General features: G+C 37.9%; 1 protein-coding gene across 1 annotated transcript; it reads left to right on the top strand.

The window, feature by feature from the left end:
• Window positions 1-1142: 1142 nt before the first annotated feature.
• LOC127647763 (tumor necrosis factor ligand superfamily member 6-like) lies at window positions 1143-11407 on the top strand. Its single transcript, XM_052132218.1, has 4 exons — window positions 1143-2391; window positions 7376-7415; window positions 7583-7660; window positions 8795-11407. The coding sequence occupies exons 1-4, from the start codon at window positions 2188-2190 to the stop codon at window positions 9181-9183; spliced, it is 711 nt and encodes a 236-aa protein (XP_051988178.1). The 5' UTR covers window positions 1143-2187; the 3' UTR covers window positions 9184-11407.
• The last annotated feature ends 3643 nt before the right edge of the window (window positions 11408-15050 follow it).

Genomic DNA, 15050 nt, shown 5'->3' on the forward strand with positions numbered 1-15050 from the left:
ATTCCACAAACAGAGTCTTGTGTCATGAAAGGGATATTTTTAAGAACATTTCATATTTGTTGTGGTGTCATAATATCAAATAGTTAAATTATTGATTTATAGGGCTAATAAAATTTATATGAAAACAAATCTCTTTTTTTTTTTTTTAATTCAGCTTTGTGCTAGACAAAAAAACCTATTCATGCATGTCCAGGTTGGTTTGGCTTAAAAATATGATTTGCATGGCGAGTTTAATGGGTAGCGTCACAAATGTCAAACGAATGTCAAATATAAAACTAACGGTGTGATTATATAGTCAATTCACTAAATGGATTAGTAGACAAGGACTGATTGAATGAATATTGTGAGTTTTTGAGTTGCTATTTCCGCTCTGAAACGTCATGTAAATGTGAATGCCGATTTCCTTAAGCCATTTAAGTGGTTAAAGGAATATTTCATCCAAAAATGAAAATTCTCTCATCATTTACTCAACCTCATGCCATCCTAGATGTATAGCCTATGACTTTCTTTCTTCTGCTGAACAGAAAATGAAGGTTTTTAACAGCATCTAAGCTCTGTTGGTCCATACAATGCAAGTGAATGGTGGCTAGAATTTTGAAGCTCCAAAAAGCACATAAAGGTAGCATAAATGTAATCCATACAATTCCAGTGGTTTAATCCATTTCTTCAGAAGTGATATGATAGTTGTGGGTGAGAAATAGATACATATTTAAGTCCTTTTTCCTTCACTTTCACTTTCCCGTTCTCCTTCTTCTGTTATTGGTGATTCACATTATTCGTGCATATCGCCCCCTACTGGGCAGGGAGGAGAATTTATGACAAAAAAAAAACAAAAAATCTAATTCTCTCATCATTTACTCTTGTTTATGTTGTTCGAAATCTTTATGCTGTTATTGAATTGGTGAAACTCAAAAGGAGCATTTTTGAAGAATGTTCACACAGCTCATTTCCTTACAGGTACAGTTTATAGTAACCACGACTGTCAAGCTCTAAAAAGGACAAAAAAGCACCGTAACCGTAGTACAGGAATATTACGGGTTTAATACAAGTTAAGCTCAATCAACAACATGTGGTATAACATTGATTACCACAAAAAATCAAGGCAGAAATGTGAAATTTATAATTTTATAAAAGCCTTAATTCTTCTGTTAAAACATGTGACTGATTTGAGCTGTAAAATTGTTTAAATTGTCATTTTTACAGTCGTTTTAGGGTTTATGGTGTTATGTACATCCTTATGGCAACTAAGTTGTCGCCACAGAAAGATTTTTATCATTCCAAAATCATGTTGACGTATATTATTATATATTTTCAGGAATGAATGACTTAAACTTTGGTCTAACAAAGCTATTGTATGGCTTTGGAAGACTTGGAATGTTTGTCAGTAGTGTCACTACAAATAGCAAAACTATTTGTTTGCTAACGTGTAGTGTTGCTATCTACTTTCTCTAAATTATAGCTTTTAGCTTAGCTTAGCACATTTTTCTGTCGAGTAGTTTGTAACTTAGCTAGCTAAATTGCTGTTTTAAAGAAAAAAGCTGCTCAAATTCTCCTTTTGTGTTCCACAGAAAAAGTATACTGGGGTGGAATCATGAGAGGATGAATAAATGGAGATTTGGGTGAAATATTCCTTAACATGGTAACATAGAGTGTGTGTATGCATGGGAGGGGAAGTGGTGGCTGAGAGTTGATACACAGCAGAGAGGAAGGTGTGAATTGGTGAGCTCATTGAATGGCTATAAGCATGTGTCTGTCCTTGTGTGGGCATTTGTGCATCCTAAATATTTTTTTTGTGACATCATATTCGCTCATTACCATTTAAATAGATTCCACTTAACCTACCCAGACCGGAACTGACTACCTTCCATGTCCAAAATGCGGAAGATCAGAAGATCTTTCCTTTTCGTCAGTAAAGACATTTTCATCTTTTGGAAAATGGTTGGACTATTTAAATTGATTTGTTTTGTTATGGCAGATTATGTGTGAGACTTGTCTGAGAGGTTTTTTTTACTCCGTGGAGAACCGTCCGCCCACCTGAGGTCTTTATGATTGATGGTTATCTCTCACGCTTAGGGTGGGTCTCATGCGCTCTGTGTGCAGTTGGTCTTTTCTTTCACTGTAGAACTGCATCCCCTCTTCTGGATGTTGAATTGTCATCTTTGAAGTGGCCAGAGAGAAGCTGTGGACATGGCTCCAGTTAGTATTAAGTATCCCTCAGTATTCGTGGTGGACAGCAATGCCAGAGCACCTCCGCTGCCCCCCAAACCGGGACGGAGGAAGTGGCACAGGGCGACCCAGACACTGCTGTTGGTCCTGGTCATTGTGGCTCTGTGTGGCATGGCCGTGGAGGCCTGTTTCATCTATCATCTTTACTCATCCAAAGACAAGCCTGTAAGTACCATTATGTGACATTTTCAGATGCATCACAGTGCAGAGAAAGCTTCTCCACATCTCATGCATCACTGCCAGTTCCTTCCCTTCATGTTTATTGCTGGTTTCTGTTTGTTGATCAGTTTTCTTTTTTGATATTTCGGTCTGATGAAGTTTTGAGTTGTGAAGCTGTTTCCTTTCACACAAAGAAAGGTGACAGATGTTATGTAGGTAATGTTAGTTGGGTGTTGACAACGTTGTGGTGTGTAGCAAGCACTATAAAAAGATTCATATAGTTGAAGTGTATTTTTATCACCTGCTACATCTCAGGATATATAACAAAAATGTACAATGAAAAAATAATTGAGAAAAACAAAGTTAGGCAATACTTTGACACTTACTTTAATTTTCTGTCCCAAAATATTGGGTTACTTGTCTTTACTGATTGGCTTTTCTTTAGTCATGCTTTTTCTTTGCAGTCGACACACAAATGTGCATGTGTATGCAGTCATACACATATACATTGAAACTCTAAACCTGGACATAAATGGAAGGTTTTACCATTTTAAAACCATTTTAAACAAACAAACAAACAAACAAAAAAGTTATGATGTTAAATGAAGAAGAAATATTTCAGATTGTTAAGCACTATTTCTAGGTCACTATAATCAAATGTAAGAAACTTTGTGACCATGTTAACTCCTTTATACAGAAGATCAGTTTCCCTGTCTTCCACACTGTAAAGAAAATCATGTTTTTACAAAAACAAAAACAAAACAAAAACTGGCAGCTCTAGTTGCCAGAATAATTATGTAAAAATACAGTAAAAATGTAAACAATTTTACAGAACAACTTATACATTTTATAATTTAATACTTGTAATTGACATGACCATGCTGGCATTGTAAAAAAAATCTGCTCTTGGCTTTATTAGGAATTGTTAATCACCGTTAATCAATCAGAGTAACACATTTTACATTTAAATAATGCAGTAAACATTATCTAAACTACATTTAATATAACACAGAACACCCCAATGTATGTAACTGATATTAAAAATAAGAAGAAACATAACTATTCCCATAAAATATAATGAAATATGATGGGTCATGCAGGGAATTGTGGAAATTCTTTTTACTGTAATTTTAACAATAATTTACTGTAAAAAGTACATGTACCCTTGTTAAAAATAATGCACATTTTTACCATTAATTATACAGGCAAATCATACTATTTACATCTAAAAAATGTTTATTACTACATTTTATTGTAAAAACTACTGTATTGTCTTTTAAAATATGTTACAAATTTTGACTGTATATTTAACATTTTATACTCGTTAATCAATTAACTTTTATTTTCTGTAGCATTTTTACAGTCTTTTACCGTTAAAATTACAGATATTTTTTTACAGTGCAATTAAAGGACAAAAGATGCATCTCAAATCATGATAACATGGATCATCATGTGGTCCATGATAGTTCGAGTGCATGCTGTCATTAAAGCAAATGGTGGACATTCCAAATACTAAGACATCAAAAATTCATTTACATTTTTCCATTAAACTTTTCTCTCAAATTTTTATGCTGATAATATTATTTAACAAATGTTGGAAGATGTATTACATTAGAATAGATTGCAAAATAGAAGCATTTTCACTATTGGACCCCACCGTATATAAATATGTGTATGTATATAATGTACACTGGTTAGATACAAGGTTTCTCCCTTTACTTGCAGTTCGCAGACTTTCAGCTGGACCGACCTGCTGGAGCTGAAACTACGTGTGCTGTGGTTACCTGACCTATAACTTGGTCTTAAAGACCTGATTACGAGAAACAAGGTTGTAACAAACCTGCAACAGAGTAATCTGATGTACAGTTTTGACACAAATTAAAACAGGATTGTATGACCATAATCCGATTATTTAATGCAACGGGAGTATCTAACTTCATGCAACGCTATTAATTTAACAACATTTTTCAGTTGCATTACATTGCTTCCCTATCTGTCACTCACTCGACGTTGTGTCAATGAGTTGACACTAGGGGTTGCTCCTGCGGAGCCCAGACATCTCTGATCTTGAGAAAAGGCCAATGGAAATTGGCGTGTGCAATTTGCATGCCACTCCCCCGGACATACTGGTATAAAAGGAGTGACGCTGCAAACACACATCAGATGTCTTCTTCGGAGCCGAGCGAGGAAGTTCACAGAGCTATATCCGCCTCCATTCATCTCTCTACGCTGTTGGATCTACGGCGCATTCCATCAGTCCTACCCCTCGCACACCACGGTTGTGCTGAGCAAATACCCCTGGGCGCTTCAGCAGCAGAAAACTACGGAGCGAACAACTTTGTTTATATGTATATATATAAATATATATTTAACTCTTATATATATATATATATATAAACACATAAAAGAGTTTAATTTCCTCTAAAAGTGTGGCGCAAACAAAAAGCATATTTTTCAAGATGCCTTTTTCGTTTGTGTATATTTCCTGGTTGCGATCGTTACCTCTCCGCTTCCCATGGCCACTATCGCTGCCTCTCGTGTTGGGCACTGCCCACGCAGGGACAGCGCTTGTGGATGGATCATGCTCTCACTGCGAGGGCATGATTCTGGCAACGTTGTGGTCGCAGCTTACTCTCGGAAGATGGAAAGCCATTCCAGTGGCTCCCCGACTCAGTCCTTCTACCCACGGGTATGAGGTGGGGTCGATTAGCACTGGGGGTGATTTGGGGATTTCAATGGGAGCTTCTCTGCCAGGAAACCCTCCACGGATCTCCCATTCCCCAGCACGCTCGTGTGCCCCAACGAGTCCGCGATGTGACTGCCGGCTCATCTCAGGGCGAGTTTGCGGTCGTGTTCGTGGATCACGAAGTGGATGAGCTTTCGATTACAGCATCGGAGAGTGGGTTGGTTCAGTCTGTCGCCATGCGCAGCTGATGGCCATGCTTGCCCGGGCAGCTGCAAGTGTCGGGATGGAGTGGAATCCTCCGCTCCCCCTGAACTCTTGCAGCCCGGTGATCGGTCCCGGGGCTCCGAGCTCCGCTTATGGCCACGCCCCGCCCCCATACCTTTCTTCCCGGAAGTGCATGATGAGCTCACGCAATATTTTACTGCCCGGACCCGGTTCACGGTCTCGTCCTCTCTCACTACCCTCGACAGTGGGGCTGCCAGGGGGTGCTCGGCGACTCCCCAGGTTGGTAATGCGATCGCGGTGCACTTGTGCCAGCAGTGCGCCACCACCTGGCGGAGCCGCCTGAGTCTCCTGTCCAGGGCCCGTGGGTTTACGTCGTCACTCACGACTGAGCCTACAGTGACGCAGGACAGGCCACCTCCACCCTGCATGCCATGGCTCTTCTGCAAGTGCACCAAGCCGCGGTGCTCAAAGAACAGCACAAGGGTAGTTCTGACTAGAATTCTAGATTTATGCAGGAGCTGCGCTCAGTGACTGGTCTCGCCCTCGAGTGATGATGGTTACGCCATGGTCTCTTGGGCAGGCAATGTCCACCTTAGTGGTCCAGGAGTGCCACCTTTGGCCCAACTTGGTCGAACCAGTTTGGCCTATTCGGCGGCACCGTAGAGGATTTTGCCCAGCAATCCTCAGTGGTTAAAAGGCAGACGGGGAACATTCAACACATCCTGCCCCGGGGCGACGCAATGTCTCGCACACCTGTCTGTTTGTCGACAAGGGCGTCTCCCTGCGGGAGCAATACTGGCTCTCCCACAGCCCGCCCCAGTAGGCTGGCCCCGGCATCGAGCCACCTGCAGAAAGCAGATGCCACCCGTCTCATGGCCGGTCACCAAGAACCCAAGAAAGGCTTCAAAGTGTTCCAAGGTTTGCTGATCTGTGGAAGAGACAGGATTGAAAAATGATCGACCAACAATTGCATTCTGTCCGAATGTAATGATAGGATGTCCTTCCTGTCTGTCAATCTATATTTGCATTCCGCCTCGCAACTTGTTCACGCAGACAATCACACGTCGTCAGCGCGGGTTCCTTAAAGCTGTGCAGAGCGAGCACGATAATTACGTTCGTTATTGTAATGTCAATGTAACCTGTTAATGAGACATGAGGTAATCAGAAACCATTACGATTGATTCCCCAACACAACTCTCATCCTTGTGCTCAGAATCTGCTCTGTTTGTGTGTGTTCATGTTTGATAAAGGAGGTGTGGCTTTTTGACAACTCTACAGCGATGGCGGGCTCTATGCTTTCAAAGCTAGCTTGCTAACTGCTAGCCTCTCTGGATTACACATCCTAGCTTTAAGAAGAATCAATAATTACTGTTACTAACCCTAAACTTACCTTTAAAGAGCTACAGCATTTCAACCAGTCACATTAAGTTTGGAATTAATGTATTAATTTGAATAGAACCATGACATTTCTCCTTCAAAACATGATTTTTGCAATGACCATTTAACATTGTTACATGCAAAATCTTTTAGGGTTTTATAATTTTGTACTAAGAAAAAATTAAATCTATAATAAAACTAATTGCTGTGATTTATCCCATGACAAAGTTAAAATATTGAGCTTGACAATGCCAGTATAAGACAGGTAAAAATGGAAGACTTTGATAATGTCACTTCCTCAAGTTTGAGATCAGAAAGGCCAAACCATAATATTAAAGGGGGAAATGTCACAGCGTTACATAACTGAACAGAGAGTGTGGCATGAAGAGAAGAACTGCATTTTCTTAGACAAAATCTTTATAGACAGTGAAAGTATGATTTATTGATTTTATTTTTTAATTAAAGCGAATGTCTGTAGATTTTTCCACATATAACCCAATAAAGGAAATATGTTAAATTAAATCAAGTGAATGGATCTGCTAATATGAAGCTAGATACAATGGCAATGCACGATACTTCATTGTAATTTCTCTGATGTGGTACATTCAAATATGGGTCGTGTGTTTCTCCCAAGGCAATTAAATGGTCATAGACTCACAAAAATGTCACACAAATTTATTTTGGTCTTTTTATTTTCTGCAGACCTCCGCAAATGATCCACAGACTGCCATGAGAAAACAAGGTAAAGATTACATGTTCTGCCAGCCAGTATTGTTGCACAGTTATAAAGTTTGCTTAACAGTGAATAATATTGTTTTTGCACTTCAATCAATTCTTTAATATACATCAACATGGCATATGAGCAATTTCAGATTGCATTTACGGCAATGTATTTTTGGCATATCATAGAGAAAGAAGATACTGTGCCCCCCAAGCAAAAACCAGTTGGAGTTGTGAAGCCATCAAAACCAGTGGCACATATAACAAGTAAGTTCTGAGCTGTTTTTCATTATTTTGCACATGTGTGAGGACATAGTGGCACACAGGTTTGGTTTACTTGCCATGAACAAAAACCCTTCTGAAAAAACCTGCATGAATTTCCAGGCTTGTTAAACCAATATTTCAGTGATAAAGGATGAGCAAGGAGGCGGGAACTTGCTGAACAGTATGCATAAAGTTGAATAAAAACTCAACATAAAGCAAACATAAGCAAACACTGACACATATAACGCGGCCACGTGCATCTCACTCTCTCTGGAGCTGGCGTCTCCGGCTCCCCTTTATCTGTCTCCCGCTGATCAGCTGATTCAGCGCCGGCCGTGCACGGGCCGGCCACTCCCTCCACGTCACTTTCAGGTTCAGTACAAGTTAAGCTCAATCAACAGCATTTGTAGAATAATGTTGATCACAAAAAAAATTTATTCTGACTTGTTTCTCCTTTTCTTCAAAAAGAAAAGACAAATTTGGGTTGCAAAAAATTGTTGCAATCAACGTTTTGCCACAAATGCTGCCGATGAAGCTTAACTTGTTTTAATCCTGGAATATTCATTTAAGAGCTGATCTAGGTGATGGATCAGCATAGCCATGCTGTTAACCAGTGACCAAATGCTGGTCAGCCATCATGGTCATTCTGGTGAAACTAGTTAACCAAAGAAGTCTTGTTGGCCCTGCTGGAAAGGAAAAAAATATATAGGTCTGGTTGGTCTTAGCTAGTTTAACCCTTCTGTTCTGGAAGAAATGCGTACAGTTTTATGTCTGGGTAAAAAAAAAACCTGTTAAGTACAAAATATACATTATGAACATGAACATTGACATACTGTATTACTTTAAACCCTTTATTTAGAGTGAAAACAGCTGATCATTGAAATATTACACATTGTATCTGTTTGAAACAAATACAGAATCATGGTTTGAATCATCATACTTACTTATTGTTGTATCTGCATATTAAGTTGGGATAGGAGAAAGTATATTAACACCGAAAAAAGAGACACTCTCCAGCTTTAAGCTGGTTTTAGCTGGGGGTTTTTTGTCAGTAGGTGTATCAGCTAGTTAAAAAGCCTGGCGTGGACACCAGCACACCAGCATCCCATGCAACTCATGCTGTTCTTTCCCATCTAGCTGGTCAGCATCTTGCTAATGGAGTCCTGCTGTGGACGGAGAATCAGGAATCCATCCTTCACCATGTAAAACACAAGGTCAATGAGGGCAAGCTCATCATAGAGAGGGAAGGCTTCTATTCAGTCTACTCTAAGATCAGCTTAAAGGTGGACAGCTTCATATTCTATCACTCTGTACTAAAGATCACACCTCGATACACAGGGGGAGAGATTTTGCTTCTCCAGTCCACTAGGTCCATTCCGAAACAGAGGCCAGGAACCATTGACAACAGTTATCTCAGCGGGGTGTTCCACCTGTTCAAAGGTGATTCTGTTTTTGTCAGGATTAAAAATTGCACACTGGTGTTGTCAAATTCTGCTATGAACTACTTTGGTCTGTTCATGGTTTAGAATGTTACCAAATGGTAAAAGTGTTGGTAAAATTTTTGTAAATCCACAGTTGGATTCAATGAAAAGTTACACTAACTTAAAAAAAAGTTTGACACCCAAAATTTTTAAAACAATGTACACTCACATGAGTTGTCCTAATTAGTTGCTAAGAACAACTTTTAATTCTACATTAGAGTCTCTGATTTTGGCCAGCATCACGTGACCAGCCAATCTTGAAATTCCACCGAGATAATCAACAAAAACTTCATGCATCCAAACTGAGAGGTATGAGAATAAGACTAGCTAAACCAAGCAGTCAATAGGTTAGCATGGTAAATTTAGCCCCTGTTGGTACAGTAGGTGCCATAACTACACCATCTGAAAGCAAAAACTATCTTTCACCAATTGTCTTTCAAAAGTTGCCATGTATTCAGATAGAATGCATTTTTTGAATCAACATATCAATGTAAATCACAAGTATTTAATTATATTAGATATCTTAATATATTAGTTATATGAGTGCTGATTTTTGGAGCATGAAATGGACTTTGACATCACAGCTCTGCTAAATGGTTTGGGACTGTGTATGCATTGTCACGATGGCATTTTCCTGCAGCTTCAGAGTGATTATTATGATCATCTTGACATTTACAGTAATTTAATAAAAAATGTCCCTGACCAGAACTGAGAACAAAGATGGCAGATTTCAAATGATTAGATGAATGGAAAAATTATTGGTAGATCTCTTTAAGTATTATAGAACTATAGACCAAAATTAGCTGACTATTAGAACTGAAACCATTACTTAGAGCGTGTCTAACAATAACCATTTCTCACTTTCACATAGTTTGTGCAGTGACCATTCAACCCATTACATTCAGAAGGTTTAAGGTTAATTGTTATGGGGTCAAAGATCAGGGCTAATTATGGCCTTAAAGGACTAGTTCACCCAAAAAAATTAAAAGGTAACACTTTACAAGGTTCCATTTGATATCATTGTTAACAATGATATTTAAATACGTTATTAAAATCAAAAGTTGTATTAGTTAACTTTAGTTAATGCACCATGAACTAACATGAACTTACAATGAACAATTTCATATACCAACTGTAAAGCAGTTCAATGGAAAGGAGGCGAGAACTGGCTTGACAATATAACTAATATTCCGCAGTCTGCCTTTATCCCTCTCGGAGGATTGATTAGACTGATAAGGGGCCGAGTATCTAAAATCATGACCCGGCCCCACCCTCCGCCCTGCCACACTAGCAAACATGAACAAAGATTAACAAATGCAGTAAAAAATTATATTGTTAATTTTTAGTTCATTATATCTAAAGCATTAACTAATGTTAACGAAGGGAACCTCTTGGGAATTCTGTCATACTATACTCACCCTCATGTCATTTCAAATCCGTCTGACTTTCTTCCTATGCAGCACACAAAAAAAGTTTTGATGATCTTCTCAATACAATGACAGTTGATAGTTCCTCACTATAAAGTATTGTCAAATTAGTCCATGCGGCTTGTGCGTCTTACACTCAAATTAATTTTTTTTTAAAGATTTACACATTTCATAATTTCATAACAAAAGCCCATCAAATGTAATTGAGTAATCTTTAACAAAATGAAATAAAAAACGAAATAGTTTAAGTTTTATTAAAAATTACACAATTTAATTTCATGCAATTTTGTTATGAAATGAAAATGTATATTTATATATATATGTGTTGATTTTTTGTTTGTTGCAATGTATCATGTACTCTACCATAATTTAATCATGATAATTACTGAAAATGTATTGTTTAATTAATAAATGTCATAAATTTCCAGTAATAAATATATGTAGTCTATTCCAAGTTTTCTGAAGGCAACGATAGGTTTTGGTAAAAAAAATATATATATATATTTTTTATATGGGTGAATTATTCTTTAAACTAAGAATTATCATTGCCTCAGTCCTGGTGACAGTTGTCAGAATAAAGACAACTGGATCGCAACATAAAAATAAAGTTTCCTGCTCCTTTGTACCTTGATTTGCACGTGTCTTTAATGTTACTATTTTTAACTATTTCAAATTTGCATTCATTTTTTCAGATAAACATTTAAACTATAATTTAATTCTCTGAAGATATTTCTCTCATACAGTATACATGTACTGTATATCTCACATTAGGTGTGAGAGTCTTGTGTTTATGTACAGTATTTTGGCCCCAAGCACTGCACAGGGCCCATTGTCTATGTCAATCATCTTGTGCATCACCGGCATCAAGCTGTTGTAAACTTCAACTGAACAAATTATTTTAAATGAATTTATTTTAGTTTGTTGGCTATTAATTTTGCTCTCAAAATAAAGGTATTGAAACACATCAGCCCGCTCCAATTCATAACATGGCTGTTATACAACATGCGTTGCTGCATTTCCTTTTAGTTATTTGAGATGATGTGCAATGCTGTGGTTTGACCTTTTCTGCTCATCCACAGTGACTGACACTTACATTTTTGAATTCATGATTTATGAAGCATGATTTTTTTATTCACAATACACATTTGTTTCTGACTCATCTTACCCCCCAACCTCTTTGGTGAGGTGAAGTGCGAGTCATTTGTCTTTCAAGATGCTACTTTTTGCTTTTGTAGGATGACATCAGTGTGTGGTGTGCCACAATAAACATATAAACATCTTTGGTAAAGTTTAAAGTCAGTTTGGAGAAATGCTACATTTTTCAATTCTTCACACAGATACACACACATGCTCGCATGCCACCGTTTATCATTTGAATCACAAATTTATTTATTTTCGAACACAAAAATGTATGTACTTTTTAATTGCATTTCATATTCTAAAAAGCTTTTCTTTGGGAACTCCCACACACAGTGTATTCTTAGCAGAACTGTTACTTGTTGATAAACTGCAGAGGAAGTGGTGGTGGGGGGCGCTGCCTGCATGCACAGGTATCTTTCTTTATGAGTTTCGCTGACTCAGATATGTCTGAATCTGTAGTCTACTCTAACAGGCTTCATGGAAGATTCCAACCAGCACAAAGCATATGGGCCGGATACATTATTGGCTTTTTATGAGTTTTGTGATTTCGTGTTCATGCATACACTATGATTCACAAGTTTGTTTTGAATAGAAAAATCTATCTGTATGCAGACTGATCACAATTTGAATTCAGCAATGGGGTTAATTTCAGGGTACTTGAACATTTGGAAATAACATGCCATTTCATGTGTGATTATGTTGTATGTGCATTTGTTTGTCTATTGACTTGGTGTGTGTCATTTGAGGGAGCATATCTACTATATGTTCACATTTGCATATTCATTATGTTGTTGTTGAAAACGAAAGTTACACCTTTATTTCCACCATACAATAGCTCTCAAATGAGTGAAGAGATTCTGCTTAACACATTTTGAAGATTAACACCTGAAATGATGCTACTTCCAATGAAAACACCATTCTGTGGGTGTAATATTTCTCCATTTTGACAGACACCCAAAATAGCTGTGTATTCTGACTAAATGAAGAGAAGGGCTTGGGAGTTGGGACTGTGAATGACTTAAAACCTTCTGTTGCCAGAACTGAATGCCCACGAGCAAAGATGGCTGTCATACTATACTTGAAATCGGATGTTAATGCATGTTTCTCTCCAGCTATGTTGGAACTCCTTGAGCTGCCGTTTACAGTGTGGATCAGTAAGTAAAATAGCGCCCCCTGCTGCTGTAATATGGGAGCTAAAATTACAAGTTCTCTTCGCCTCGTGTAGTGATCTGGCGAAATGATGAAAATATGTGTACCAAAAACTGTTTTTCCCACCCAATCAAAATAAAACATAATTGGAAAAACTGAAACTTATCTTGACGCCAAAACTAGCAACAATGAAAGAAAAATCGCCACGAAAATTTTTTTGTTTTTCACACACCGTTTTTTATATATTTATTTATTTTTATACCGCGACGAGGACGGCGGGACAAATACACTACTTTTAATAGAACTGTAACAAGAAAACATTGAAAATCTCAAGCGAATAGGCCAATCATACAGTCAAAACTAACATATTGAAATGTATTCCTACACATTGAAAATGAAATACAACTAAAACAAAATTAAAAACTTGAACTGTTTCTCTCTCTACACCTCAGATCAAGAGAAGAGAATGCTGTAAGAGCATCAAATTAGCATACAGCATTTCAATGTCATTTTTGGCTGCATTAAAGAGAGGGAGGGAGGGAAGGAAGGAAGGAGAGACTGAAAGAGAGTTATGGTCTCATAAACAGATTGGGAGATTGGAAAGAAACGAAATGACTGCATGTAAAACTAGATTCCCCTCAGCCACAGAAGCAAGTGCGGCCTACATTTCACTGACGCAGTCATCGATCGAGCGGAAATGCCCCTTCTCTGCTTCTGTGCTGTCTTCATCCTGCGGAGGTGGGAAATGGCTGATTCTGAATGGAGTGGGCTGTAAAATAAGCATCATGGACCTATTTCTAATATGATGGTGATGGATAATGTTTCTTTTCCGATTTAGGGAGAAATGTCACACAAAACCATGACATTGACCCCATTCTGTTGAGTAACTGACAAGCTTCATCTCCCATCAGACATTTTTGCATCAGTTCAAATGTGTTTACTTTGTGTTGTGGCGCGTCTGATTGCATGTTGCTCAAGCAACCTCAGAGGATTCTGGTTCCATGGAAACCAAGAAGTTAACATATTCACATAAAGCGGAGGAGCACGAAGCTGAGGACTCTTGTACCACCCTGAAGGGGTTTATTTTGCCCGAACCGGCTGATTGTTCATTATCCCGCTTATTACATGGGCGATTTACCAAATAAAAAAATACATGGACATAAAACATTGATTTGCATTGAAATTATGTAATTATGTAAAAAGAAAAAAAATCAGTGAATGGCTGAACTCCACCTCCGGTTTGCGTGGGAATTCTGTTGATGTTTATTTTGTACTTAAAGAAACATCTGACTGTTCATTGTGCAGCTTATAACAAGACTATTTGCCAAATTAATAAATAAATGGATATGAAACATTGATTTTAGTTACAAAAAAATGTATTCTCTTATTTTTAGAGATCTCACAGTGATCCGAGAAGCAGGAAAGATGGCTCACAATACAGGGATGAGCAGTCTGAAACGTGGATGTGCGGTTGTTACAGAGAAATGTCTGACCTCTAGATGGCTCCATTGAAAAATCTGAATGGAGTTTTCCAGAAAGCCGTGTAATAATTCAGTTTAATTCAGCTATTTTCTAGTCACATAAGTGCAGCTCCTTTCTACTTGGAAAGAATTTAATCTCCAAAATGTTTTACTAGTAAAACATTTGGGCAAAAATGGCCTTCAAATAAAATATATATTCAAAAACAACTGTAAAATAACAACATAACTGTATTTCTCAAATATTACTATGCTTAGTGGGCCTCTGTGAGAGTGATTTAGCATGGGGAAAACCACTGTTACCAAATGGTTACTCATTTCTGTGAAAAAAAAAAACAAAAAAAACTACTATTGGAAAGAACAGCACTCCTAAAAATAGGTGTGTGGTTTTCCACAATGTTTTGGCAACCAGTTGAATTAAAAAAATGTCTCGCTATCTATGACTTAAAAAAAAAATCCTTTTAGAGAAAAAATAACAGTCAATGGCTTTTAAATGACTGACACTTTTAACTTGAAGATTGCCTTTTCAACATTCACTGTATTGAACATGACTTTTTCTTCCATCTATGTCAGTCTCCTCATACACTACCAGTTGGATTGGGCACATTATGCTGACTCACTGGCATCTCCTACCAGACATTTTTACATCAGCTCCAGTGTGTTCACCGTCCCTTTGGTGCGACCAGAAGTGCTTTACATCAGCGACGTAGGAGACCCG

This window comes from Xyrauchen texanus, chromosome 8, assembly GCF_025860055.1.
Source record: "Xyrauchen texanus isolate HMW12.3.18 chromosome 8, RBS_HiC_50CHRs, whole genome shotgun sequence".
Lineage (NCBI taxonomy): Eukaryota > Metazoa > Chordata > Actinopteri > Cypriniformes > Catostomidae > Xyrauchen > Xyrauchen texanus.

Coding starts and splice junctions, on each gene's coding strand:
- LOC127647763 (XM_052132218.1), top strand. CDS start 2,188: ATGGCTCCAGTTAGTATTAAGTATCCCTCAGTATTCGTGGTGGACAGC. Junction 2,392..7,375: donor ACTCATCCAAAGACAAGCCT/GTAAGTACCATT, acceptor TATTTTCTGCAG/ACCTCCGCAAATGATCCACA. Junction 7,661..8,794: donor ACCAGTGGCACATATAACAA/GTAAGTTCTGAG, acceptor TTTCCCATCTAG/CTGGTCAGCATCTTGCTAAT.